The sequence below is a fragment of the Rhopalosiphum padi genome, chromosome 2 (genome assembly GCF_020882245.1).
Source record: "Rhopalosiphum padi isolate XX-2018 chromosome 2, ASM2088224v1, whole genome shotgun sequence".
Lineage (NCBI taxonomy): Eukaryota > Metazoa > Arthropoda > Insecta > Hemiptera > Aphididae > Rhopalosiphum > Rhopalosiphum padi.
The window spans coordinates 51,262,512-51,280,271 of NC_083598.1; the positions used below are offsets into that span (position 1 = coordinate 51,262,512).

General features: G+C 26.3%; 1 protein-coding gene across 2 annotated transcripts; it reads right to left on the minus strand.

The window, feature by feature from the left end:
• Window positions 1-2,125: 2,125 nt before the first annotated feature.
• LOC132920734 (putative glutathione-specific gamma-glutamylcyclotransferase 2) lies at window positions 2,126-11,981 on the minus strand. 2 transcript variants are annotated; one of them, XM_060983375.1, is made up of 4 exons: window positions 11,758-11,977; window positions 11,305-11,641; window positions 6,849-6,884; window positions 2,126-3,914 (listed from the first exon to the last, which is right to left on the minus strand). In XM_060983375.1, exons 2-4 carry the CDS (start codon window positions 11,455-11,457, stop codon window positions 3,453-3,455), a joined length of 651 nt encoding a protein of 216 aa, XP_060839358.1. In that variant the 5' UTR covers window positions 11,458-11,641; window positions 11,758-11,977; the 3' UTR covers window positions 2,126-3,452. The 2 variants fall into 2 exon arrangements, with proteins under 2 accessions (XP_060839358.1, XP_060839359.1); XM_060983376.1 differs by lacking the exon at window positions 6,849-6,884 and having other exon boundaries at window positions 11,305-11,981.
• Between the last annotated feature and the right edge of the window lie 5,779 nt (window positions 11,982-17,760).

The window sequence follows — 17,760 nt, forward strand, 5'->3', positions numbered from 1 at the left end:
TTCTATTTGTGATAAAAATTATATTCAATCTTTTGTATGTTTTTTAATTGGAAATTAGTAGTTACTAATGAAAGAATTATTTAAAAATTACAACAATCTTGTTAATATTAAAATAGAGCAATAATTGATTAAAACAAACTGCAACCGAAAAATAGTTTGATAGTAAATTTAGCTCTAAGATAACCAAAATAAATTATTGACGTAGGTATATTTGATATCTAATATTGAATATATTCCAAACTTAAAAGTTGAAACACTTAACAATTTATAATAAACTTCATGAATTATAATCAATTATCATTTATCATCACGCATAGTCGACTAATAAACAATTAATTAAAATAGAGACTTGCAAAAATGTGCAAAATGTCTTTGCTTAAAACAAAGATTATAAATATAATTACGTATATTTTGAAAATAAAATACACCCATTATTTTGTATTTTATAGTTAATTGTTATTTTAAAAAACTGCAAATATATGTTTTTATGATTTATTTTTGTTAGTTTGTTGAAAACTTCATCAGAATTTTGATACTATGTTCTCAAAGAAACTGAGATATTAGAACATTTCTACATAGTAGGAATTGCATTATTTAATCAATCATTATTATCCAACTAGCACTACATCCATTTCATGGTATAATTATACTACAATATAGTATTGTACTATAATAATTTCAGTAAAACAATGATAATATTATACACTACATTATTTTTAATTAATATTATATTGGCACTTCTTACAAGAAATAAACTATATAAGAGCTGGGAGTGCGATATTTAACACAAATATATAAAATACAGAATACAGAATACATAATATTCTAAAACATAGAACGCCTACTGAATTTCCATAGTTGCTTACCCCCTACTCAAAAGAAGACCTATATAATAGCAGCAACAATAAATGCAATTTAAGCGGAAAAATTTTGTTCAAGGAAAATAAATTTAAATAACAAACTAACGTGACATCATAGACAATAATGTCTATGCGTGACATACAAATTGACAATATTATGTTACTACGACGTTAACTTAATTTTTATACTCATTAAATTATTAAATTATTATTTATTTATTTTCTAACCTCATTTAAACTTAAATTTTTTGTATATGACTTGCTCTTACCATTATGATCGCATCAGCCATTTTTGGTAATATGAGACAAAACAAAATAAATATTATTGATTGAATAGATTTAATATCCATTTTAAATACATGTAATAATAATAATAATAGTAAGCCAAACATTGTATACGTTATAGGGGTTATAGACTTATAGTACGGGCAATTTCTTATGTCTTTTATTTGTGTATTATATATACATGTAACTTTATAATATCTCTATTGCTCTATATAAAAATATAGAGCTTTTAATTACGTTTACTGTTATAATCATTTTTATAGATTGTAAATATAATCTTTTAATAAATGTTTAATAACAATGTATTGTTTTTGTCTAAGAAAAAAAATGTATTCAGATTCTATAGTCTATTTATCTTTAACTTTGACTTTTTCGTTTTGACTTTGTATTGTACTATAGAATAATAAAGTAAAATAAATTACAATTTTAAATAAATTATCATTTTATATTAACTATTTATCGCATTTTAAAAAGAACGAAATTATTGAATAGGTTATTTTAGGTATTTGTACTTTAAATATTATCTTTAGAAAATACGATAAAATTATTGTAAAAAATTATTTTTCACAATTTAATTTTTACTAACTAAATTATGAATTTCTTTTTTGTTAAATAAAAATATTAGATAAATATCCTAGATGATAGAAAAAGGAAGTACGGTCGAGCCTGAATTTATTAACATATTATGTGTTATACAGTATTTTCTAAAAAAATGTATACTTTCTTATCATAATAGAATGCAAATATAACTTGAACAATTTATAAATGCGCACGCCACGCGCTATATATTAACAAAAATACTATTTTGGAAGAGTTCCACGCTCAATTAAATATAGTGTTCACCCGGCACATTTTTAAATAGTCAAAACTATGTACGACGTGCGCAATACCTTCATTTGGCATATACTTACTATATACATAACTGCTTTTAGTTTTCAGTATAAACTATAAACACTGCACGTTACGCACAGACACACATATATAAAAAACTACGCATTTATTTATTTACATTAAATTATACAAGTATATATTATAAACATAAATATAAAACAATTTCTGCATTAATAAATAATAATACAAAATAAAAATACCTTCGCGGTATACTATAAATAAGATATAAAAGATATATATAATATTATACCTACTAGTGTATATTTAATGATATTAGTATATTATACAATATTTATTATATTATGCGTACAACTTAATGGGACTGAAAATACTTGAACAGTGATGAGCTCCTGTATACTATAGCCACAATTAAGGACTATTTTTTTTATATACAAACGCGAAATCAAATACCCAATACACAGCATAGATATATCTATCAATTCTATCATAATCTCTACATATAATAATATACCTATATTATTCGTTTTTCGTTTGAGCGACATTTAAACATGTCAATATAAAAAATAACATCACATACACTTTAATCTATACAATATTATAAACATATATTATGTATAGGTAGGTACATCATGACGTGAACGTCTTTGACAATTTTATAGAAATAATAACAATACACCGATCACGTTTATTATCATATTATGTATAAATAAAAAAAATATTTTAAGCACTGATACTTGCAATTCGTGCGAAATTTAATCCATCGTAATAATTCGTAAAACGATAACAGTAATCACGATAATAATAATAATAGTAATAATAATAGTAATAGTAATAAATATTAATAATTATTAAACATTAACGATTTAAAATAATTTATAAATGTATTATATGTATCACCCTGTCGTAGTTAATAAATTGTATTTGTTTCGTTAGTATCATACACGTATTTATAATAATATAATCGCAAATAAATGATATATCACATGCAGAGTTAGAGTATAATAATGTAAATTGTATACGTGTCAATTTCAACGTCAATGGTGTTAAATATATAGGTAGGTACTCATCTCCGTTAGTACTTGTTATTTGCTTGTATAATATAATATATACGTCAAGTAGAATTATTATTAAAACATAATAATATTACTGTATTCGCGTCACGCAAACGATAACGCTGGAAAGTCGAAATATCATCACGCCCTATGGTTTTTTTGTCGAGATATTAAGCCGTGTAAATGTCATCCGGAGATGACGGCGTTCAACATCAAAATATAGTTAGGTAATTATTCCATTTTCGGGTATTTTTGGTTTTAATGTTATAGCACTCACGTCGATAATTAATTATATTATACTTAGTATAAAATATTTTATTTGGTTAACGGACTTACGACGGTAACGAAATAGCGTGCACTTATTTGAGTGTTATTATATATATATATATATATATAATTCCGGTCAGATGTTCAAACACCTCAACTTCTTTTCGGGCACCATGGACGAGAACGACGGCATGTTGTTGGTGGTGAGAACATCGTCGGGCCGCACGCCGATGGTCTGCAACCGTTCCAGCACGAGCAGTTCGAGCTTGTTGAGTTCCAGGTCGACGCGGTGCGCGGGCGCGTGCTGACGCTCCCATCGCGCCAACAGTATTACGTACTCGGCGTTGTGGCCGGCCGGTCCCGAGCACGTGGCCACCTGGGTGGCCAACTCGTCGACGGGCGCTTCGCCAAGCCACTGGCCGTTGTCTGGCGTGGCCACGTATACTGTCGCGTTCACGGTCCGCCGGCAATCGTCCGCGCCGTCAGACCGCACGTCCACCTTGTGTACCTGATAACCACCCAAGTACACTTCCCGCATCTCCAAGTACCTGAACGCCGTCTCGTCCGGCAACAGAAATGCCTTGCCCCATACGAAACCCTGCAACAACACAACGGCGACACCCGTTATAGATTTGATGTAATAGGTATACACATGCATACATAATATATATATAGGTAAATAAATCCAAAGGTCCTATTCGTTTCCGTGAAAAAAAAAGATGCTTCCATTTTCACCCAATACATAAATATTAAGTTAACTTGAATGTTTTCAGTAAACTGTATATATGTTTTATATACGTGTTCGTTATTACCTATATTATGAAATTAGGATTTAGGGGGGATCATTCTTCACGGTATTCACATATTGTTTACCTTGACAATTTTTGCACTACCTTTAACTTTAAGTCTGTGGGCGTCGTCCCTGGTATAGGCATATAAATGTGTAATGTATGTTTTATTGCTCGAGTTGGAATCTCACTTTCTAAATTAAAATGCCCACATCAATACGTATATAGTTTTGCAGGTTTACATGTTAATTGAAATAATATTAAATTATAATAATTATATACTATCGTATTATAGCTAAACATATATAATATTTATCGAAATTACGTTCCTTCCACAACAATAAAACCGTTTATAATTTGGCAAATATTTTTTAGTTCTAGTTAATGTACGTTAGTATTGTTAAAGAATTGAATTAACAAAAATTATTTATTCAAACAAAATTGTATTGCCCACTTTATTCAAAGTAAAATAATTCACAAATTTGTTAATAACATTTTTTATAAATGTAGCCTATATTTTGGGTTAACAAAAAAGTATAGTATGGTGTTTAATTTTGATAAGACGCACATCCATCACGATCACTCACCTCACGTGCTACGCTGCACAAATCAACAACTTCTTTATATAATCGAGAAAAATGTAATTATTTTTACCGGGTGCAGTAGGTAGCTTTTAAGAATTTGTTAAAAAAAACCATAACATGTCTTTCATGTCGATGTGTTGATTTTTTTTAAACAGGATCATGTCTGTGTATTGAAGAAGTACTTGAATTGAAACATTGGAAACCCTAAGAAGAACAGACAGGTTCGTTCAAAATATCGGTAGATAAATCGTGTTTATATGTATATAGATCCATATAATGAGATACGAGAGTTTAAAAGTAAAGTAGTCAAGAATCACTATAGGGGATCGATAAGAGGGTAGGCAATATATAATAACATTTGCGTTCAGTCGGTTTACATAAACGTCATAAACTATAAACAGCTTGTTAAGTGATTTTTTTTTAATTTTTAACGAAATATTAACCTTTACACCGATGTTAGTAGTTTGTACATCACGCATAGATTTTATCAAATATACAGTCAAAATGTATTGATAAGTGATCATTCGTTCTCATACTCTTACATAATATACAATTCAATATACACTTAGATGTAGAGATGTAGAGATGTAGTTTATTTTATTAAATAAAATCGTAATAAAATTGGTAAAAACATTGTATTATACAGTATGGTATTTGTTTTTAAAATGGGTTAATAGTACGTATTACCATTTGTGTAAGGTTATTATATTAAGCAATTTGTATTAATTCATTAAATACAATTTTGGGTTCATAAAATACAAATAAAACTATTGATAAAATTTAAGACCTTGTGAATAATTTAGTAAATTTAATTTTTAAATTGAATACATATTATATATTGTAATCTATAACATTTCATAATTATTATTGGAATTCATATTATGATTAAAATCAATTAGTTGAAGATAAAACTATATAACATAATTAAAAGTAAAGTCAAAATGTTTATAATAATCATTATTATAGGCAATTATTATAAGTTGAAAAAAGTAAATATTATTAAACCACAATGATAAATTTTCAAACGAGTCATCGTACTCCTTAAATAACCTATCTTATTATTGTCTTAACGGTGTATATTAAAGTAAAGACTATTTCATTGAGAAATATATACCATAACAACTACCCCTACAGTCTTATTAATACCAATTTCATTTTCGAAGAAAAAACAATAGATATATCGATTGATGAAATATGATTTTAATTTAGAAATAACGGGAGTTGGAATTGGAACTGGGATAATAACCTTTTTGTTTTATTTAATGTCTGTTATTATTTTTAGAACCCTCTGAAGGTTACAATCAGCTGCGTTTTGATTTATAATCGCTACCGTCTTATGAAAACTATAATAAACCTATACTTTGATTCATGACGACGCTTCTAAAAACAATTCACAATTATTATTTCTTTTGTTTTAACATTTTTGAACATACATTAATTATATTTTAAATACATACCGTTGTATTATGTACAATATATATAATATACTTTTTATAATATATATTTATTTATATACAAATACAATATCTACCTAATCATATAAATTTTAGATTTTTGGTGGTGCGATGAATGAATTTTTTGTCTACTCTAAGTGCTCTAATAATATATTTAGTATTTACCTTATCCCCTTAGGTTAGAAATACGATTACTTGTCAATATTAAACACACGAAAAGCTAAGCTTCAGTTATTTACTATAGATCTATATAAACTATTGTCTATTTGTAACAAATTAGTCGTTATTAGTAAGAACATATTGCTAAATATTGCAAATGTAATGAACTCCTTAGTTTGTACAGGAAATTGATAATAAATTAATTCGTACTACTTTTGTTGATAAAGTGATATTCTCACTTAAATCTATTAAAACATGAACGTATCACACGTACAGAACACTATATTCATTTGTAAGTAGATTAAACGTACTTGATTACTACATATTTATTTATTGCCGTTTCCTGCATAGTTCATTTGATATATTATATTATTATCTACAGAATATATAGACAAAATAACACAACACACAATATTTTTTATTCACTATATACAATAAGCTACGAAGGACATATTTTTTCTGTTTACTAAATGGAATGTGGTTAAAGGAATACGTTTCGTTTCGGTATCAAGATGCATATAAAATATAAATATTAAACTTTAGTTACCTGAGGGTCTTCGACTAATGTGGCTACACGTCCAGGCTGAAAAATATAACATTAACCTAAGTTAGTCAAATACTAGTTTTCGTTTGTATTTTTATAAATAACAATAATATAGGCATACATATAATAAATATGAATAGACGGACAATACTTTCTGATGGGAGTGGAGTAGAAGCATGTTTTTGCTGTGTGGCTTTGTATTAGATACAGTTATGATTGAACCATGTTCATATAATAATAATATTATGTCTAAGTAAGAAGACCATATTGTGATGTATGTAGTTCACACAATTTCTCAGTTGTAAAAAATTCAAACAATAGACTCCTACAGTGAAGAAGATCTTATTCTCTTGAATCTCGTCTTTCTTTTTTGTATAATATATTTATTTCACCTTCACATTATTCATGTTAATCGGCATTTCAACTGTCATAACAACTCAGCTATATTCTAATTTACCAAGCATAAACATTTTGGCTCAATTGGTTTATTAAAAAATATAATCATATTTTATTATTATAAATAAATTTGTTAAGCTTTTATGAAAAATAGTACATTTATTTATTTTTAGAATAAGATTACTATTATTTATCAACTTTATTATGTTATGACATTATTTTCAATAATAACTTGAATAATAATTTGGACCTCTCTTCCCTTCCTCATTATGCCACATGACACCGTACTATTACTGTATGTCCAATCATTACTCACCAAGTAATCATAGTTGTAGCACTTCCTCTTCATCAATATACTATAATCGTGTTCTCAATAAGAATTCAGGCCGGTAAGCCATAATCTGTTCACTTCCCATTCTAATTTACATTTCCAGTTTCCTAAACTCATCCCTCATGAGTACACTCCATCTTGATGGAGTTCAATGCAATATCCAGCATATCCCATTTAGCCGTCCTTCCCTCTTCGATTCAAGTCTAATAAACATTTTCTTTAATTTTTCTTTTGTAATTTTAATTTACTATTAATGTACTTACCTAATTTAATGAATTAAATTGCTATTATAAATATAATTGGCGAGTTATAATATGTACCTATACTCATATTTTTTTTTTAAATTAAACTCGTGTAAATAATATTAACAAATATTTTAATCGAATTTTTTATAAAATGATGAATAATTGAGTCAGAGCAAATTATTGTAATATTTTGTACACATATATAACCTAATGTTATTAAGTAATAAGTATAGTGATGTTTACTGGTTAGTAAGTAGGTACAAATGGTTCATCAAGGAACTGGTTATACTAGACTTAAAATATATTGATTATTAGGACTTAAAACAGTTTACAGATAATAAGATCAAACATATGATGATATGAATAAGAAAATCAAATTAATTAACTTTGAGTAATATATTTTATTAAAAACATTAAACCAATAATTGTTAAAGATTTAAATACATCTTAAATAAATTATTCAATGATTATATTGTACTTGATCTATTTCCTTATATAATATTGTATAATTACTATAATTATACTATTATATAATCAATAATAATAAATTCTATAAGCTTGTATAAACGAATAATAAATAACATATAAAAAACTTGCTTTTTTTTCAAATCATAAAATAAATAATGTTAGATCCAATTGGTCCATTTTCCCGTGCTCACCATAAAATAAGTAACAATAAATAAAATTACATTTCATAACGCATAAGCAATGAATAACAGAACTATGAAGCGTTATATGTAGTTAATAATTTAATATTTGCATACATGTTTAATTGTGTATACATTATACAGAAACAGATAATATGAATTTAGTGATAAAAAGTGACATAGAAGCACTTGAAAATACTGAACGTAAGTTTTCTCATTTAAAAACCACAAATTAATAACATCCTATTTATATATATATTAATTTTTCATACAATGTTGATAAATAAATTTACCTAAATACCTAGTACTTATACATATCAGACATTTTAATCTAGTATATATCTATTGTAGTTTGTATTTCGTATACTTAAAAAAAATCAATCAACTACATTATTTTACATACAATTTTTATTATTCATAAACATAATAAAATTACGTTGTCCACATAATAAAATATAGTATACACTAATATACGGTCCTTAATTAGGTAAAGTTCAATTTTAATTAAAAAAGATACATACAATGTTTTAAACAACATATCATCAATGTCAATGGATACTAAGCTCAATTTTATATTGACCATCAGAATTTTTCTTTTATAAATGATCAATTTTGATAAGTTAAAATCCTTCACTAATCATTTTATTTAGACTAGGTATTCAAATAATAATGAATTAAAGATCTTGAGGCTGTATGTGCATTATTGTATTTATATTTTATGAAATGTGATCAATAAAAATGTTTTTTCTATATTTATTTAATATAGCATTAACTGTAGCGTATAAAACTCTATACAGTATTTAAATATTAAATCCAATGTAGGTATTAATGATGCATGTAGAATTTCTCAAAATTATATTATGTTTAAAATATTATTATATTTATTGAATAAAACATAAATGGAAAACGCAATAAACATTTTACAAAATGTTTATGTTAAATTTAGTTAAAATAATATACATACGGTGGCGGTGAATGACGTAAGAATAATTCTTATTAATAACATTTACAACAATTATTTATGAACGATATTATTTATTTATTTATTTATTTATTTTGTTGTAAATATTTAATTTACAATAACTGTATAATTGTTTTTGATAATAATTTATAGTTTTTATATTTTGTATATTTTTCAACATTATTGTTTATTAATTCAAAATCATGTAAATCGTATAATTGTATGTATCACGAACCACGACGTACGTAACTATTTATTCAAATAAATATCGAAATCATTTTATTCTTTATTAAAACCTCAAACCTGTAGTACTACTGCAAATAAAATTTAAATAAAAATAAAGAATACAAATTGAAAGCTTTGATTGATAAATATTATAACATTAATAACTATTATAAAATATAATTATATAAACATAGGTAAATCTGAAACATTTCACTCGGGTAATACGTGGAGGTCATTTTTTAAAAGAAAACTGCAATAGTCTGTCTAAAATTCCGTGGCCCTGGGCCTTCAATCATTAATAAACAGAAATTTAGATCAGTAAACCAGTTTAATATAGTTACTACGTGTATAAAACTTAAGAAAGCATATACCTTTTTACAGGTATATCTCAGCTCTTGAATTTTTTAAATATTATATAAAAGGATGACCTTAATTTTTAACAAAGAAAATTTCTTTATCAATTGTGACACAATTTATTAAATAGGCATAACATATAAGTGAAAGGCATTTTGGTGACACTACGTATATACTATATAGATACAAATAATGAATAGAAGTTGTGGGGGAAGTATAATAATCCAAATAAAGTTGTCTTTTTAACGAATACTACGCTGAATCCGTACCAAATTTTAAATTATAAACTATTTAATAAATACAACTAAATAATTGGCACATTAAATCTATAACTATGAAAACTTAACATGTATAAATAAATGTTATGAAGAATTTATGTTTTCTTAAGTTAATTAGTACCTACTACCTAGTAATAAACCAGTTTGATTGAATCGATACAAAATGCGGAAATATATTCGTTATTGGTGGAGATATTAAAATTTAAGGTAAAAATGTCTTAACGTCAATTAATAATTACAATGTAAAAAAAATAATCTCAGTTTTGACTTTTGCTAAATAGTGAAATTAATATTCTGAGAACCCCTTATATCTTTATATACTTATAACTACACAAAACACATTCACAATTATTAAGACTAGACATGGGAAATAACTACCTACTCGAATACCTGCTACAAAAAATAAGAGGTCATTCATGGACATAATTTTATAGAAACTTGACAGTTAACACGCAGTGTAAACGATAGAAAATCGAACGTGGTCATCAATTTTTCCATATAGAGGTTTGCATACCGTAAATCATGTAGGAATTTTATTTTATTATATTAATAATGGGACAGTTTCAAGTGGTTCGACTGGTGAAGTCAATTTTTGGTTCTTTACACCGAGACCCTTCCAACAAGCGCCGCCGCGCCGGTAAGACGAAAAACCGTTCAAACCTGGCGTTAACACTAAAAACCGTCACGTGGCTTACACGGGGTCGTAGTAATTATTTCCCCAATAAGGCGGCCGCCGCCTTCAGTAGCGGAACCACTAGGCGGTAGCCAGTGGTTCTCAAAACGGATGGGAAACAAAATGAAAACATTGCATCAGCCATGCACTCACTCGGGCGGATGCGCTCGAGTGTGTTTACATATGTATATATATATATATATATATAAACATGTATTATATTATTACATTATCACGCGATAAAACGCAAAACAGACAACACGTGCGCTTTGGTATAGATTAAAATATTATAGTTATACCAAAATTGAAAAATGTTCATCGGTTGTAATAATAATTATTATAATGTTACCTTTTCCTTGGTCCCTCTGTGTGCAATGTTGCCTTGCCAGAACTTCCTGGAGAAACCCTCCACGTAACCGACCATAGAATCCTTGAATTCGAAACCCGGGTTCCAGCACAGCGATCCATATCCAAACACCCAGTACTCGGGATTCTCAGCCATGAGAACTATGAACTGCGGAGGATCCGGATAGAAAAATTATACGACGTCTGTCGAGTGTCAGTAGCCGAAGAGGTATATTGCAGTGGCTCAGTAGGTGTCTCGCTGAGCTCGGCAGAGAGCTGATGATGATAATAACAACGAAATCGACGACGTGTGATTATAATACCATACGTTATACAAAATACTGTAATTAATTGCAGTGGTGCGTTTAATTATAATAATATTATATTTAAATTACACGCACTCGCGCGCTCAAAGTATGGGTATTATTATAAAAAGCACTAAAGGCGACGTACGTACCAAGCACGCTTCCAGACGTGGTCGCGCTGTCAAGTACGCCGAGTGGCGAGCGGTACTGGTCTGGCGCGCGTCGATCGTACGTAGTGTATTACAACGATATGATTTTTTTCGACAACTAACGTAACCGTTACGGCGTGGTGGCGACGCGTTGTCCGATCGTCGGCCGACGACGACGGTCCGGCCCCTACGGTAGCAGTGATCGTCGGCGGCGGTGGTGACGGTGATAATAACGCGCGATTATATCATTTTGGATTCTGCGCTCTGTCGCGTATCTTTATGCCGCCGCCGCCGTTTGTTGATCGCTATAATAATAATAATAATAATAATAATAATAATAAACTCACGCTAATAATATTGTTTGTCTAATGTTTGCGCTATCGCTGCCACCGGGTCAACAGACGTTTTCGTTGTATACATATATGTATTATTACTATTATTAATTTTTCATTTTTAGACGACTAAAAAATTTCGCTCGCGCAATAAACCGATGAACCTAAACGCCAAGGTTGATACGAAATATGTAGCAAAGACAGATCATTTCTGTTTACTGAAATACGCACATAATATCAAAATATTATGTGTTTAGTGTTTACTCGTATAGTAATTATTATGTTCGAGTAACGTACTAATGTATACTATAATAATATATGATATAATATATAAGTAATAATCACGAATAAAAAGCACGAAATTACGTCAATTCTAACTATGTGTGCAAGTAAATTATAATATAAATATATAATACACCTTTACATTTAATTACATTATGTGCTATAGATCTGTGTTCAGTGTCGTTGTCGTAAGTCGTCAGAACTACACATCTCACAATCATTATAATATTGGTACGCGCGTTTGTGACGTAAGATTAATAACATGTTATTATCATTTGGTACGTTTTAGCCACGCGAATATTATAATAAATCGATCGTGGCAAATTTGAGGTTGTAGGACTGATTTTTATTGAAGAATAACATTCTAGTTTCTCAATAGTTTATCTTATAAGTATATACATATTATTATCTGAAGTTGATATTTGGCCAATTTTTCCTGATTATTTTATAATCTCAAAAATTTAGTTTCTTCACATATATTTTGTATTTTAATTAAATATAGTAATTATATAGTAATTAAGTTATTGCAATCGTTCTAGCAACCCCTAATTTAAGGTATTATCAATATAACTCAAATCTCAATGCCCTTAAAATTTTTTTTTAGTTTAGGTAAACTTCAATGCAAACACTACAAACTGTCAAATAATATAGACAATATAGACATTGACTATATTTGTATAGAAACTATATATTGGATAATATAATACAATAAAAAATCTGTATTGTCGCGTATAACAACCTTAAAGTTGTTGTGGACTTACAATAGTTATTTTCTTGAGAAGGTAAACACACTTTAAATCATGTAACGCAAGATTAAAAACCTAAATTTAAAGTCGTGGGATTAATATTCGATTGCTATAATTTTAAATAGCATTTAATAATCTTATTATACTTGAAAAACCTATCTAACCAATGTTTGCATGAAAAGATTGATAGTATATATAAATTAAAACAAATACAAGTCGTCAATTCATTCTTAATAAGCAGCCTAAAATAATATTCTAAAATTAAATGTATAGAAGATGAAGAGAGTAAAATATGCTCAAGGTTCAAGTGAAGAAGGTGCCAAAGCATTTTCTATATTGAAAATCAATGAAGTATAGATATAAATACTTCATACAATTATTATTGATACTTTCAACGATTAAAATTAATGGGTGAGATAACTTGTAACAAAATGGTCAAAATGAAAATTGTATCATACAATAAGTAAAAATAATTACAAATTAAAAACAAATGAAAAATAAATGGTAATTTGAAAATGCTATTATAAATATTTGGTATTAATTAATTTATTATTATTATATAGAAAAAATATTAAAAAAAACTACAAAATAGATTTTTTTGAAAACTGATTTTACGTAAATATTATTTTGATACATATTTCCGTTATTTTGTTTTTGTTTCTTTCGATTATTTGATTATTTTGAAAAGTAGTAAGTAAGAACTGCTTACTTATTTTGACCTTTAATCTCTCCTCCTCTCAACGTACAATCTAGAATCAATTATTGTTAGATATTTTTTAAATCATCCCCACAATTTAAAATTAAAGCTTTTTTTTATCTAAAATAAATACAAGGTATACGGACCACGAGTATGAATAAATATCTTCAGATACAAAAAAACTATATTTTACATGTATATACCTAATGAAAAGTTTATGTAAGACTATGTGATGCTATATATATATATTAATATTGCGCAGTACTTCCATTTCGTCTGAACTGTAAAATTAGCATGGTTAAGTAGCTTAACCTAATCACGGTTATCTAGCGGTTAAAGATTATATGATCCATGAACATATATATCAATATATAGTGATAATTTATATTGTAAATATTTTCACTATATTAATTGTATATATTAGTATACTATAGTGTTTATACAGGTGCCGTTCTAAAATAATATAAAAGAATGACATTTATCGAAATAAAATAATAAAAAATATGAATGGATTACTACCTCATTCACGCGTATTTTTACCACTGGTTTATTCGTTCTGTATACTAAAAAATAATAATTATTATATACTATTATTAATAGTTTAGACACTTTGTCACTTTATAATATAATATGCCTGGGTAATTAGTACATAACTGACAAGTTAGTTTAAGTTAGGTTAAGTCATATTATCAAATACCTCTTCCAAAGTCAATATTTAAGTCAAATATCATCAATATGTTTGAGATAGTTATCTATTATTAAAAAAAAAAATAAAACTTTAGGTAATTAATTTTAAACTGAAACCCTATTAACTTTTATAACACATTATTTGTATAAAATATATCCATTTATGAACTATATAGATAAAATATTATATTCAGAGAGTATTTATAATAGCTTATGAATTAAATATAATATTTAATAAATGGATATATCTATTATAAAATGAATGATAAATTATTAAGTGATTAGCATTATTATTAATTTTTAAAGGAAATTAAAAATACATTGGAGTACATCGAGTATAATTTATAGATAATAGAAAAATAATTATATTACATAAGAAATAACAATGTATTTTTTAATTTATACATTTCTTATCGAAAAAAACATAACAGCTCAACAATTATTTGATGATAATGTAAATTAAAAGGAAATGTAAAATTTTTTTTTTTCATAAAAAGTTTGTAACCATGGTAATTATGTATAATGTTTATAAATTTTTAGATGTACTGGTCTTTTATTCTCGTAGTAATCTTTGTATAATACTTTCAAGTTGAATTTTTAGAAGCACTCAAACATTCGACACAAATATCGAGTACCTATACAACAATAGATTAGGTACCTATAGAATAAAAATGGTTTATAATTGTATGTATGTTTTAATCCGTTTCACAAATACTAAGTTAATACTTAAATAACTTGGATAATAAAACGATAACACGAACTCCATGTAGTAATAAACTAATAACTTACTATAAAAATGAAGGAAAGAAAATAATAAAGCATTTTGTTTTTAAAAATTAAGTACTTTACTTTCATAGAAAATAACTAATAAGGTTACTTTATAGTCACTGATATATTATACTATAGGATTTAGAATTAAGATTATATTAAATGAAAATAAGAATAATTTTAAAATTGAATATGTGGGTCTAATAAATTGTATTAGTACCTTAAAAAATAGTTTAAATTATGAATCAATAAAATTAAAAATAAGTTTATTAACAAATTAAGAATCACCTTAAATTAATTAAGCTCTTTTTATAGATTGTATCTAAATCTAAATAAATGCGAATATAGATAATTTCATTCGACTAGCGTACTTAAATTATCATTTTTGTTTTTTGTTGAAAAATGACGGGTAATAATGCATAAATAAATACGAAGGCGAATTCTCACATGAAAAAAATATCCTACGTAATATATTTTAAATTAAAAATTGTATAAATTAAATATAAAATATATTCCAATAGATGGCGTTATAGTTTAACTTGTAATACAGAGTAACCACGCCATATTATTTTATCTGTGACAACCATTGCCAGAGAACAACTATTACGCATAAATAGTTAATATATAAAATAGTAACTATAATAATAAACATCATATTAAGCAATATAAAGTAAATTATTAAAAGTTTAGCAAATCGCAGTTCTACCTAAGAAATATCCAATACACAAAATTACAAAAATTACAGATTCAATTATTTTTTTACAAAAATAATTAAGTGGATACCTATTTATAGGGTATGTATTAAAATTCCCGAACTAGTTTACTATTTAAACAAATGATTTGTTTTTGCATCTTAGTAAAGGATACGTCTTATTCTATTGTATAATTTAAATAATATAAATCTATTTTAATTATGCTGTGACATCGCCTCGGAGATCGTTTATATCATATTATAATAATTGTATATCTACGTTTAAAGTTAATAATGTATATTTTCAATACGAAATACTGAAACTGATAGTAATTATAATGAATAAGTAAATTAATGTAGTAATCAAGGGTTTGAGATATTATAATTTTCTATAAAATGAGTGTCATAGGTAGTATATGGACATTTTATCTACAATAATGAAGTGCAATCATAAAAAAAAATTTAATTTATAAAAAGTTGAATTCAATTAAGTGCAATAATAAAGACTACCTAATAAAGAGTAAATTAAATAAATTGTCACTTTTTTTCTTAAAATATGTGTACAAGAAGTTGATGTTATATTAACTAATTAATTTTAAATTATTAGGTACCAGGAGTTTTGAAAAAATTTAAAAATGTTATTTGATCAACAAATAGAGACGATATATATATTATTATTTTACATTTCAAATACTAATTACTATTATACAATTATTAAGTTAAAAATTATAGTACACAGCTATGTACAGTTATACATTAATTAGTATTTGATAATTACATTAATCTAATACGCTCAACTATTAAGTACGTACCTATTGAGTATAAACATTTCACTGAATCTTAAACCAACATTTTGCTGGCAATAATGTTAATAATTACAATTTATAAATTAGTACATAGTGAGAAACAATTATATAATTATTTTCATATCTATAATGATGGATACATACCATACACTATACCAGTGGTTCTCAATTCACAACATTTTATACTTCATGGTTCTTTTTTACCGAGTAGTAATTTTTAACCCAATAAACAGTACATTCCAAAATTAAAATTATTATATGATTTCATATCAAATCAATTATTTCTTTATTTTAATGTCGGTTATTATATAACCTTAATTTGATTCTTGTTTAATGCTAAATTCATAATTTATTCACTATTATATTCTCTCCTGTGCTGCAGAATATAAATCGGATAAATACACCCCTCTTAAATTGTTTAAGAACCATTAATATATATAGTCAATATTCTATATGTGTCGGTATAACTTATTAAGTAAATTTTTATAATATATTATAATAATGCTTTATCACTACAGGATCACGTGCGTATAGTACAATAATTAGTTTTCATACTCGTGTTCAATAAATTATTTACTTATCAAGAAAATAGATAAAAACTTAAAAAATTTAATTTCAAATTTATTTATAAAATTAAGAGAGCGTAGTCTGATTTCTTAAATATTTGCAAAAACATAATGTTGGTTATATTTACCGCATATAATTGTAATTTAAAAGTAAATTATTATATTTAATTAAAAATAAAAAATCTAAAAGGTATTCAATTTTAATTTTTTTATAGAGTAAATTAGCCAGTTCAGATAAGTATTACAAATTAATTTCAGTAAAATTTCCGAAGCCATATTTAATTTTAATATTTATGTAATTCCCATTTAATATGTTCATTATAGTTGTTTGTTAGTGATTCAAGCCTTAACTGCCAGTCTCTAATTTGTTTATTGAATCATACCCATAAATATCAAATTCATCAACGAATATTAAAATAACGAATTATAAT